We start from the raw sequence: 13,553 nt of genomic DNA, 5'->3' as shown, positions 1-13,553 counted from the left end.
TGACTGCACTTGATATCAAGGCAGCATTTGACCTAGCGTGGATTCAAAGAGCCCTAGCAAAACTGGAGTCAATGGGAGTCAGGGGAAAAACTCTCCGCTGGGTGGAGTCATACCCAGCACAAAAGATGATGATTGTGGTTGCTGGAGGTCAGTCATCTCAGCTCCAGGACATCACTGCAGGAGTTCCTCAGGGTAGTGTCCTCGGCCCAACCATCTTCAGCTGCTTCATCAATGACCTTCCTTCCATCATAAGGTCAGAAGTGGGGATGTTCGCTGATGATTGCACAATGTTCAGCACCATTCGCGACTCCTCAGATACTGAAGCAGTCCATGTCCAAATGCAGCAAGACTTGGACAATAACCAGGGTTGGGCGGACAAGTGGCAAGTAACATTCGTGCCACACAAGTGTCCGGCAATGAGCATCTCCAACAAGAGAGAATCTAACCATCGCCCCTTGACATTCAATGGTATTACCATCACTGAATCCCCCACTATCAACATCCTGGGGGTTACCATTGACCAGAAACTGAACTGGACTAGCCATATAAATACTGTGGCTACAAGAGCAGGTCAGAGGCTAGGAATCGTGCAACGAATAACTCACCTCCAGACTCCCCAAAGCCTGTCCACCAACTACAAGGCACAAGTCAGGAGTGTGATGGAATACTCCCCACTTGCCTGGATGAGTGCAGCTCCCACAACACTCAAGAAGCTGGACACCATCCAAGGCAAAGCAGCCTGCTTGATTGGCACCACATCCAAAAACATTCATTCCCTCCACCACCAACACACAGTAGCAGCAGTGTGTACCATCTACAAGATGCACTGCAGGAATTCACCAAGGCTCCCTCAACAGCACCTTCCAAACCCACGACACTAGGCAAGGACAAGGGCAGCAGATAGATGGGAACACCACCACCTGGAAGTTCCCCTCCAAGTCACTCACCATCCTGACTTGGAAATATATCACCGTTCCTTCACTGTCACTGGGTCAAAATCCTGGAACTCCCTCCCTAGCAGCACTGTGGGTGTACCTACACCACATGGACTGCAGCGGTTCAAGAAAGCAGCTCACCACCATCTTCTCAAGGGCAACTAGTGATGGGTAATAAATGCTGGCCCAGCCAGCGAAGCCCACACCCCGTGAATGAACAAAAAAAACTAACCCCTCATTCTCAGTGACAGCCATTGCCCTGATCACAGTGACCGCCCACTTCCCCTTAATTCAGCGACCCCCACTCCCCCTTCACACTCACAGTGACCCGCACTCCCCCATCACACTCACAGTGACCCCCACTCCCCCATCACACTCACAGTGACCCGCACTCCCCCATCACACTCACAGTGACCCCCACTCCCCCATCACACTCACAGAGACCCCCACTCCCCCATCACACTCACAGTGACCCCCACTCCCCCATCACTCACAGTGACCCCCACTCCCCCATCACTCACAGTGACCCCCACTCCCCCATCACTCACAGTGACCCCCACTCCCCCATCACTCACAGTGACCCCCACTCCCCCTTCACTCACAGTGACCGGCACTCCCCCTTCATTCACAGTGACCCCCCACTCCCCCTTCACTCAGTGACCCCCACTCCCTCTTCACTCAGTGACCGCCACTCCCCCTTCACTCAGTGACCCCCACTCCCCCTTCACTCAGTGACCGCCACTCCCCCTTCACTCAGTGACCGCCACTCCCCCTTCACTCAGTGACCCCCCACTCCCCCTTCACTCACAGTGACCCCCCACTCCCCCTTTACTCACAGTGACCCCCACTCCCCCTTCACTCACAGTGACCCCCACTCCCCCTTCACTCAGTGACCCCCACTCCCCCTTCACTCACGGTGACCCCCACTCCCCCTTCACTCACAGTGACCCCCACTCCCCCTTCACTCACGGTGATCCCCACTCCCCCTTCACTCACAGTGACCCCCACTCCCCCTTCACTCACAGTGACCCCCACTCCCCCTTCACTCACAGTGACCCCCACTCCCCCTTCACTCACAGTGACCCCCGCTCCCCCTTCACTCACAGTGACCCCCACTCCCCCTTCACTCACAGTGACCCCTACTCCCCGTTCACTCAGTGATCCCCACTCCCCCTTCACTCACAGTGACCCCCACTCCCCCGTCACACTTACAGTGACCCCAACTCCCCCTTCACACTCACAGTGACCCCCACTCCCCCATCGCACTCACAGTGACCCCCAATCCCGCTTCGCACTCAGTGACCCCACTCCCGCTTCACACTCACAGTGACCCCCACTCCCCCTTCACACTCACAGTGACCCCCACTCCCCCTTCACACTCACAGTGACCCCCACTCCCCCTTCACTCACAGTGACCCCCACTCCCCCTTCACTCACAGTGACCCCCACTCCCCCTTCACACTCAGTGACCCCCACTCCCCCTTCACACTCAGTGACCCCCACTCCCCCTTCACACTCAGTGACCCCCACTCCCCCTTCACTCACAGTGACCCCCACTCCCCCTTCACACTCAGTGACCCCCACTCCCCCGTCACACTCACAGTGACCCCCACTCCCCCGTCACACTCACAGTGACCCCCACTCCCCCATCACACTCAGTGACCCCCACTCCCCCTTCACACTCAGTGACCCCCACTCCCCCTTCACACACAGTGACCCCCACTCCCCCTTCACACTCAGTGACCCCCACTCCCCCATCACACTCAGTGACCCCCACTCCCCCTTCACACTCAGTGACCCCCACTCCCCCTTCACTCAGTGACCCCCACTCCCCCTTCACACTCAGTGACCCCCACTCCCCCGTCACACTCACAGTGACCCCCACTCCCCCGTCACACTCACAGTGACCCCCACTCCCCCTTCACACTCAGTGACCCCCACTCCCCCTTCACACACAGTGACCCCCACTCCCCCATCACACTCAGTGACCCCCACTCCCCCATCACACTCAGTGACCCCCACTCCCCCTTCACACTCAGTGACCCCCACTCCCCCTTCACACACAGTGACCCCCACTCCCACTTCACACTCACAGTGACCCCCACTCCCACTTCACACTCACAGTGACTCCCACTCCCCCTTCACTCACAGTGACTCCCACTCCCCCTTCACTCACAGTGACCCCCACTCCCCCTTCACTCACAGTGACCCCCACTCCCCCTTCACTCACAGTGACCCCCACTCCCCCTTCACTCACAGTGACCCCCACTCCACCTTCATTCACAGTGACCCCCACTCCCCCATCACACTCACAGTGACCACCACTCCCCCTTCACTCACAGTGACCCCCACTCCCCCATCACTCACAGTGACCCCCACTCCCCCATCACTCACAGTGACCCCCACTCCCCCATCACTCACAGTGACCCCCACTCCCCCTTTACACTCACAGTGACCCCCACTCCCCTCCTCATTGTCAGTTCCTGTTATTCCCCCTCACTCACAGTGATCGTCACTACCCCCTCGCAGTGACCCAACTCTCCCCTCAATCAGCCCCTACTCTCTCTTTACTGTGACACCCACACCTCCTTCACACAGAGGACCCCAAATACCACCTCACACAGAGGCCTCCCACTCCCCCCACACACAGCTACTCCACTCCGGGTTCACTCTCACAATCAACCGCACCCCCCACTCGCTCACAAAATAACATACACTCCCCTCTCACTCACAGTGACCTTCACTCACAGTGACCTCAACTTCCCCCTCACTCATGCAGTAACACCCACTCACACAGGAACACTCACTACTTCCAACACTCTCCTCACCTCTGCTTCCTCCTCCAACCGTCGTGTGGCCTCCTCTTGTTCCCTACGCATTCTCTCCTTTCAAAAACAGGGTGAGGACAGAGTTAGAGTCAGACGCAGAAGCACAGAGCAGACAGTGATGAGCACAGAGATAGCCCATACTTATCCACCTCCGCAGCCACAGCCCGATCACCTTTCAACCACCCAACATGGATGAGAGTGACAATGGGGCCAAACCTTGAGGTAGAACAAAAGAGCTGAACTCATGAGGTGAGGGTAGAGTAACTGCCTTTGACATCAGGGCCAAATTTGACCGAGTGTGGCATCAAGGACCCCTTACAAAACTGGAATCAATGGGAATCAGGGGGAAAACTCTCCATGGGTTGGAGTCATACCTAGCACAAAGGAAGATGGTTGTGGTTGTTGGAGGTCAGTCATCTCAACTCCAGGACATCACTGCAGGAGTTCCTCAGGGTAGTGTCCTCGGCCCAACCATCTTCAGGTTTTCTTATTCATGGGACATGAGCTTCGCTGGCTGGACCAGCACTTATTGCCCATCACTAGTTGCCCTTGAGAAGGTGGTGGTGAGCTGCCTTCTTGAACTGTTGCAGTCCATATGGTGTAGGTACACCCACAGTGCTGTTAGGGAGGGAGTTCCAGGATTTTGACTCACCGACAGTGAAGGAACGGCGATATATTTCCAAGTCAGGATGGTGAGTGACTTGGAGGGGAACTTCCAGGTGATGCTGTTCCCATCTATCTGCTGCCCTTGTCCTTCTACATGGTAGCGGTCGTGGGTTTGCAAGGCGCTGTCGAAAGAGCCTTGGTGAATTCCTGCAGTGCATCTTGTAGATGGTACACACTGCTGCTACTGTGCGTCGGTGGTGGAGGGAGTGAATGTTTGTGGATGGGGTGCCAATCAAGCGGGCTGCTTTGTCCTGGATGTTGTCAAGCTTCTTGAGTGTTGTGGGAGCTGCACTCATCCAGGCAAGTGGGGAGTATTCCATCACGCTCCTGACTTGTGCCTTGTAGATGGTGGACAGGCTTTGGGGAGTCTGGAGGTGAGTTATTCGTTGCACGATTCCTAGCCTCTGACCTGCTCTTGTAGCCACAGTATTTATACAGCTAGTCCAGTTTAGCTTCTGGTCAATGGTAACCCCCAGGATGTTGAAATCAGGGGATTCAGCGTTGGTAATGCCATTGAATATCAAGAGATGATGGTTGGATTCTCTCTTGTTGGAGATGGTCATTGTCTGACACTTGTGTGGCACGAACGTTACTTGCCACCTGTCAATCCAAGCCTGGATGTTGCCAGTTTTGTTGCATTTGGATATGGACTGCTTCAGTATCTGAGGAGTTGCAAATGGTGCTGAACATTGTGCAATCATCAGCGAACATCCCCACTTCTGACCTTATGATGGGAGGAAGGTCATTGATGAAGCAGCTATGTGGAAAATTGCCCAGGTTAGGCTCTGCACACAAAAAGCAGGATAAATCCAACCCAGCCAATTAACGGCCCATCAGTCTACTCTCGAGCATCAGTAAAGTAATAGAATAGGTCATCATCAGTGCTATCAAGCGACACTTGCTTAGCAATAACCTGCTCACTGACACCCAGTTTGGCTTCAGCCATGACCACTCAGCTCCTGACCTCATTACATCCTTGGTTCAAACATGGACAAAATGGTGAGGTGAGAGTGACTGCCCTTGACATCAAGGCCGCATTTGATTGACTGTGGCATCAAGGACCCCTAGCAAAACTGGAATCAGGGGGAAAACTCTCCGCTGGTTGGAGTCATACCGAGCACAAAGGAAGATGGTTGTGGTTGTTGGAGGTCAGTCATCTCAGCTCCAGGATATCACTGCAGGAGTTCCTCAGGGTAGTGTCCTCGGCCCAACCATCTTCTGCTGCTTCATCAATGACCTTCCTTCCATCATAACTCAGAAGTGGAGTTGTTTGCTGATGATTACACAATGTTAGGCATTCATGCCTCCTCAGATACTGAAGCAGTCCATGTCCAAATGCAGCAAGACCTGGACAATGTCCAGGCTTGGGCTGACAAATGGCAAGTAACATTTGCGCCACACAAGTCCCAGGCAATGACCATCTCCAACAAGAGAGAATCTAACTTTAATCTTAATCTGACTTTCAATGGCATTACCATCACTGAATCCCCCACTAGCAACATCCTGAACTGGATTAGTCACATAAATACTGTGGCTACAAGAGCAGGTCAGAAGCTAGGAACCCTGCGACGAGTAACTCGCCTCCTGACTCCCCAAAGCCTGTCCACCATCTACAAGGCACAAGTCAGGAGTGTGATGGAATACTCCCCACTTGCCTGGATGAGTGCAGCTCCCACAACACTCAAGAAGCTTGACACCATCCAAGACAAAGCAGCCCGCTTCATTGGCACCACATTCATAAACATTCACTCCCTCCACCACCGATGCACAGTAGCAGCAGTGTGTGTACCATCTATAAGATGCACTACAGGAATTCACCAAGGCTCCTTAGACAGCACCTTCCAAAGCGATGACCACTACCATATAGAAGGACAAGGGCAGCAAATAGATGGGAACACCAACACCTAGATGTTCCCCTCCAAGTCACTGACCACTGAATTGGAAATATATTGCCGTTCCTTCACTGTCGCTGGGTCAAAATCCTGGAACTCCCTCCCTAACAGCACTGTGGGTGTACCAACACCACATGGACTGCAGCGGTTCAAGAAGGCAGCTCACCACCACCTTCTCAAGGCCAACTAGGGATGGGCAATAAATGCTGGCACAACCAGCGAAGCCCATATCCCGTGAATAAATAAAAAAAACCTGATGATGGTCGGGCCTAGGACACTACCCTGAGGAACTCCCGCAGTGATATCCTGGAACTGACTTGGCTGACCTCCAACAACCACAACCACCTTCCTTTGTGCTATGTATGACTCCAGCCCACGGAGAGCTTTCCCCCTAATTCCTGTTGACTCCAGTTTTGCTAGGGCTCCTTGATCCAACACTTGGTCAAATGCGGCCTTGATATCAAGGGCAGTCGCTCCAACCTCACCTCGGGAGTTCAGCTCTTTTGTCCATGCTTGAACCAAGGCTGTAATGAGGTCAGGAGCTGCGTGACCCTGGCAAAACCCAATCTGGGCATCGGTGAGCAGGTTATTGCTTACCAAGTGATGCTTGATATCACTGTTGATGACCCCTTCCATTATTTACTGATGATCAAGAGTGACTCATGGGGCGGTAATTGGCCGGGTTGGAGTTGTCCTGCTTTTTGTGTATAGGATATACCTGGACAATTTTCCAGATAGCCGGGTAGATGTCAGTGTTGTAGCTGTACTGGAACAGCTTGGCTAGGGGCGCGGCAAGTTCTGGTGCACAAGTCTTCAGTACTATTGCTGGAACATCGTCAGGGCTCTTGTCAGTGCTTTCAGCCGTTTCTTGAAATCACGTGGAGTGAATCGCATTGGCTGAAGACTGGCATCTGTGATGCTGGGGACCTCCGGAGGAGGCCAAGGTGGATCATGCACTCAACATTTCTGGCTGAGGATTGTTGTAAATGCTTCATCTTTATCTTTTGCACTGATGTTCTGGGCTCCTCCATCATTGCGGATGGAGATATTTGTGTAGCCTCCTTCTCCAGTGCGTTGTTTAAATGTCCACGACCATTCACGGCTGGATCTGGCAGGACTGCAGAGCTTGGATCTGATCCGTTGGTTGTGGGATCGCTTAGCTCTGTCTATCACTTGCTGCTTATGCTGTTTGGCACGCAAGTAGTCCTGTGTTATAGCTTCACCAGGTTGACATCTCATTTTGAGGTATGCCTGGTGCTGCTCCTGGCATGTCCCCCCCGCCACTCTTCACTGATGGAGAAAACCATTTCAACAGGAGCAGGCTATTCAGCTCCTTGCTCAATTGAAACTGTGACTGAACTATTCCTCAACTCCATTTACCTACTTCTGCTCCCCTCGATACCCCTACAAACAACTGCCTCTTAATCTCAGTCTTGAAACCTCCAATAAACCCCGATCATCCACAGCTTTTTAGGGGAGAGATCCAGATTTTTACCAACCTTTGTATGAAGAAGCACTCCCCATTTCACTCCTGACTCTATTTTGACGGTTATGCCTCTTCTTCAGTCTCCCAAACCCCAATCAGAGGAGATAGCTTTTCTTTATTCCAATTCGGTACTCTTGCACTCGTTTTCGTGATTTACAGACATGAACATCCAACTCCCTTTCTGCCTCCATAGCTCTTAAGTGTCTCACCATTGAGAAGCTAATCAGATTTTCAAAGTAGATGAGCTAATGAGCATAGGACTTAAGAGGATTTGGCCATTCTGCCCCTTGAGCCTGCTCCGTCATTCAATAAGATCATGGCTGACCTGGGTGTAATCTCAACTCCACATTCCTGTCTGTGCCCCCACCCCCTCTCCCCCATAGCCCTCAACTCCCTTGTCTAATAAAAACCTTTCTAACTCAGTCTTGAATACTTCCAATTACCCAGCCTTTGCTGCATTCTGGGGAAGAGAATTCCACATTATATCAACCCTTTGAGAGAAAATATTTCTCCTCATCTCCATCTTAAAAGGGAGACCCCTTATTTTTAAATAGTTCCCTGGATCTAGTCTATCCCACTAGTGGAAACATCCTCCCAGTATCCACCCTATCAAATCTCCTCAGGATCTTATGTTAAGATCACCTCTCATTCTTCTAAACCCCAATGAGTATAGGCCCAACCTGTTCAAACTTTCTTCATAAGATAAGCCCTTCATCCCAGGAACAAGTCGTGAACCTTCTCTGAGCAGATTCTCATACAATTATATCTTTTTCCAATAAGGAGACCAAACCTGTGCACTCTAAATGTGGTCTCCCCAAGGCCCTGTACAGCTGCAGTAAAACTTCCCTACTTTTATATTCCATTCCCCTTGCAATAAATACCAACATCCCATTTCCCTTCCTAATCACTTGCTGTACCTGCATACGAACATTTCCTGATTCATGTACCAGGACACCCAGGTCCCATTGTACCACCGAGTTCTGTAACCTCTCTCCGTTTAAATAATACACTGCCTTTCTATTCTTCCCGCCAAAATGGACAAGTTCACATTTTCCCACTTGAGACACCGTTTGCCAAAATTTTGCCCACTTACTTAACCTGTCTATATCCCTTTGCAGATTCTCTACCTCCTCTTGACAACTTACTTTTCCATTTATCTTTGTGTCATCAGCAAATTTAGCTACTTACCCTTCATCAAAGTCAATGATGTAGATTGTAAATAGTCGAGGCACCAGCACTGACCCCTGTGGCTCTCCACTTGTCACATCTTGCCAACCCGAAAAAGACCCATTTATCCCAACACTCGGCTTCCTGATAATTAACTAACCCTTTATCCCCACCCTACACCATGTAACCTTATATTGTGCACAGACGAACATACGAAATAGGAGAAATAGGCCATTCGGCCCCTCAAGCCTGCTCTGCCATTCATTAAGATCATGGTTAATCTGTTTGTGTTTTGAATTCCACATTCCCATCTATCCCTGATAACCTTTGATTCCCTTACCTAACAAGAATCTATCTACTTCTGCCTTAAAAATATCCAATGACCCTGTCCCCAACGGCAGAGTTCCAAAGTCTCACAACTCTGAGAGAAAAATATTCTCATCTCTGTCCTAAAAGGGTGACTACTAATTTTAAACTGTGCCCCTAGTTCTAGATTCACCCACAAGAGGAAACATCCTTTCCATGTCCACCTTGTCGAGATCATTCAGGATCTTGTATGCTTCAATCAAATCACCCCTCACTCTTCTAAACTCCAGTGGAAACAAGCCCAGTCTGTCAGACCTGCTGAGTTTTTCCAGCTATTTTTGTTTTTGTTCCAGTCTGACTAACCTTCCCTCATAAGACAACCCGCTCATTCCAGGCGTCAATCTAGTAAGCCTCCTTTGAACAGCCTCCAACACATTTACATCCCTCCTTAAATAAGGAGACAAAAACTGCACACAATATTTGAGATTTGGTCTCACCAATGCCCTGTGTAAGTGAAACATAACATCCTTACTTTTTGGTTCAATTGCTCTTGCAACAAAGGATAGCGTCCATTAGGTTTCTTAATTACTTGCGGTACCTGCATACTAACTTTTTATGACTCATGTAGTAGAACACCTAGATCCCTCTGCATCTCAGAATTCTGCAGTTGTTCTCCATTTAAGTAATACTCTGCTTTTTAATTCTTCCTGCCAAAGTGAACAACTTCACATTTTCCCACATTATACTCCATCTGTCAGATTTTTGCTCAGTCACTCAAACTATCTATGTCCTTCTGCAACATGCTTATGTCCTCTTCGCAAAATACTTTCCTGTCATCAAAATGCTATCTGCAAATTTATCTATCAGGCCTTCACTCCCCTCATCTAAGTTATTGATATAAATTGTAATAAGTTGAGGCCCCAGCACAGACCCCTGCGGGACTCCACTCGTCACATCCTGCCAATCAGAAAAAGACCTGTTTATGCATACTCTGTTTTCTGCCAACCAGCCAATCTTCTATTTATGCTAATACATTATCCCCTACACCATGAGCTTTTATTTTCTGCAATAACCTTTGATGTGACACTTTATCAAATGCCTTCTGGAAATCCAAGTACAGCACATCTACAGGCTCAAGAACAGAATTACCTGGAAAAACTCAGCCAGTCTGGCAGCATCGGTGGAGAAGAAAAGAGTCGACGTTTCGAGTCCTCACGACCCTTCAACAGAACTAAGCATAGTTAGGAGAGGGGTGAAATATAAGCTGGTTTAAGGTGGGCGGGAGGAGAGAGAAGTTGATGGGGGGGGTGGTTGTAGGGACAAGCAAGCAGTGATAGGAGCAGATAATCAAAAGATGTCACAGACAAAAAGATCAAAGAGGTGTTGAAGGTGGTGATATTATCTAAGAAAATGTGCTAATTAAGAATGGATGGCAGGACACTCAAGGTACAGCTCTAGTGGGGGTGGGGTGGAAAGACTGACAAGGTATTAGTTGTAGATTTTAAAATAATGGAAATAGGTGGGAAAAGAAAAATCTATATAAATTATTGAAAAAAACAAAAGGGAGGGGGAAGAAACGGGGTGGGGATGGGGGGAGGGAGTTTAAGATCTAAAGTTGTTGAATTCAATATTCAGCCCGGAAGGCTGTAAAGTGCCTAGTCGGAAGATGAGGTGCTGTTCCTCCAGTTTGCATTGGGCTTCACTGGAACAATGGCAAACAAGCCCAACGCAAACTGGAGGAACAGCACCTCATCTTCCGACTAGGCACTTTACAGCCTTCTGGGCTGAATATTGAGTTCAACAACTTTAGATCTTAAACTCCCTCCCCCCATCCCCACCCCGTTTCTTCCCCCTCCCTTTTGTTTTTTTCAATAATTTATATAGATTTTTCTATTCCCACCTATTATTTTAAAATCTACAACTAATACCTTGTCAGTCTTTCCATCCCATCCCCACTAGAGCTGTACCTTGAGTGTCCTGCCATCCATTCTTAATTAGCACATTTTCTTAGATAATATCACCACCTTCAACACCTCTTTGATCCTTTTGTCTGTGACATCTTTTGATTATCTGCTCCTATCACTGCTTGCTTGTCCCTACAACCACCCACCCCCCCCTCAACTTCTCTCTCCCCCCCGCCCACCTTAAACCAGCTTATATTTCACCCCTCTCCTAACTATGCTTAGTTCTGTTGAAGGGTCGTGAGGACTCGAAACGTCGACTCTTTTCTTCTCCACCGATGCTGCCAGACCTGCTGAGTTTTTCCAGGTAATTCTGTTTTTGTTTTGGATTTCCAGCATCCGCAGTAGTTTTTTGTTTTTATATCTACAGGCTCCCCTTTATCCACTGCGCATGTTATTCCTTCAAAAAAATTCCAATAAATTGGTTAAACCTGATTTCCCTTTCTCAAAACCATGCTGACTCTTCCCGATGACATTGAGTTTCTCTAAGTGCCCAGCTGTAACCTCCTTAATGATTGATTCTAGTAACTTCTCCACAACAGGCGTCAAGCTAACTTGCCTATAGTTTCCTGTTTTCTGCCTCCCTCCCTTCTTGAATAGAGGGATTATATTTGCTACTGATGGAACATTTCCAGAATCTAGGGAATTTTAGAAAATTAAAGCCAACGCATCTACGACCCCATTAGCCACCTCTTTTAAGACTCTAGGATGAAATCCTTCAGGACCCAGAGACTTGTCAGCCCAAAGCTCCATCAGTTTGCTCAGTACCACTTCCCTAGTGATTGTAATTTCACCAAGTTCCCCTCTCCCCTCCACCTCCTGATTTACAGCGATTACTGGAATGTTTTTTGTATCCTCTGTAGCAAAGACAGATGCAAATTATTTGTTCATTTCATCCGCATTTCCTTATTATCTACTATTAACTCCCCACTGTCACTCTCTCTCGAGGACCAACAATCACTTTACTTACTCTTTTCCTTTTTAAGTACCTGTAGAAACTCCTGCTATCCATTTTTACATTTCTAGCTAGCTTCTTCTCATACTCTAATTTCTTAGTCCTGATTAACGTTTTAGTCATTTTCTGTTGTTCTTTATTATTCTGACTAATCATCTGACCTGCCACTTATCTTCGCACAGTTAGATACTTTTTACTTGATGTTTTCCTTAACTTCTTTAGTTAACTATGGATGGTGGATCCTCCCTTTGAATTTTTCTTTATAGTGGGCATACACTTATTCTGAAATATCCCCTTAAATATCTGCCACTGCTTCTCTATTGATCTACCCCTAGCCCAGTATTCACAGTTCACTTCAGCTAGATCAGCTTTCATGCCCACATAGTTGCCTTTATTTAAATTTAAAATACTAGTCTTAGACCCACTCTTCCCCCTTTCAAACTGATGTAAAATTCAATCGTATTGTGGCCGCTGCTACCTAGGGGTGCCTTCACTCTGAAGTCATGAATTAATCCTGTCACATTACACAATACCAAGTCTATTGCACCAATGCCATCCTAAATACTTTGTCCTAAATTGTGGTTACTGTTAGGGGCCTGTAGACCACTCCCACTAGTGACTTCTTTCCCCTACTGTTCCTCATCTCCACCCAAACCTATTCTACATCCTGATCTCCTGAACCATGGTCATCTCTAACTATTGCACCAATGCCATCCTTGATTAATAGCGCTACCCCTCCACCTTCACCTAGCTTCCTATCCTTCTTGAAGGTCATATACCCCCCCAATATTCAGGGCCCAATCCTTGCCATCCTGCAGCCACGTCTCCGTAATGGCTATCAGATCATGTTTATTTACTTCAATGTGTGCTATCAATTCACTTACTTTGTGGTGAATGCTTTGTGCATTCAGGTCCAGAGCCTTTAGTTTTGTTTTCTTGTTATTTTTGTAACATTTAGTTTTGACTATTGGTGTATTCTTAGGTTTTATCTCTCTGCCTCTTCCCGCTATTCGCTGACCCCCTTTTCCCATATTACTATGATGGTCTCCTGCCTTGAATCTACTCCTTGATTTGCCACATCTATCCAAGCTTGATCCCTCAACTCCCTCCTTGTTCAATTTAAAGCCTTCTCTACTTCCCTAGTTGTGCGATTCGCAAGAACACTCATCCCAGCACAGTTCAGGTGTAGACCGTCCCAACAGTACAGCCTCCACTTTCCCCAGTACTGGTGCCAGTGCCCAACAAACAGGAACACACTTCTCCCACACCAGTCTTTGGGCCACGCATTCATCTCTCTAGTCTTATTTGCCCTATACCAATTTGCAAGCGGCTCAGTTAATAATCCAGAAATTATTAC

The 13,553-nt window shown here is 48.7% G+C and overlaps 1 protein-coding gene across 1 annotated transcript in view; it reads right to left on the bottom strand.

Moving 5' to 3' along the window:
* Window positions 1-13,553, bottom strand: part of scrib (scribble planar cell polarity protein) — a 289,526-nt gene that overhangs the window by 98,456 nt on the left and 177,517 nt on the right. Inside the window, exon 26 of the mRNA XM_078534268.1 lies at window positions 3,764-3,820. Within this exon, the coding sequence (XP_078390394.1) occupies window positions 3,764-3,820 (57 nt within the window). The remainder of the gene's footprint in view (window positions 1-3,763; window positions 3,821-13,553) is intronic.

The sequence above is a fragment of the Cetorhinus maximus genome, chromosome 3 (genome assembly GCF_964194155.1).
Source record: "Cetorhinus maximus chromosome 3, sCetMax3.hap1.1, whole genome shotgun sequence".
Lineage (NCBI taxonomy): Eukaryota > Metazoa > Chordata > Chondrichthyes > Lamniformes > Cetorhinidae > Cetorhinus > Cetorhinus maximus.
The sequence above is the reverse complement of the archived record's forward strand: the minus strand, read 5'-3'. Positions and strand labels throughout refer to the sequence as shown.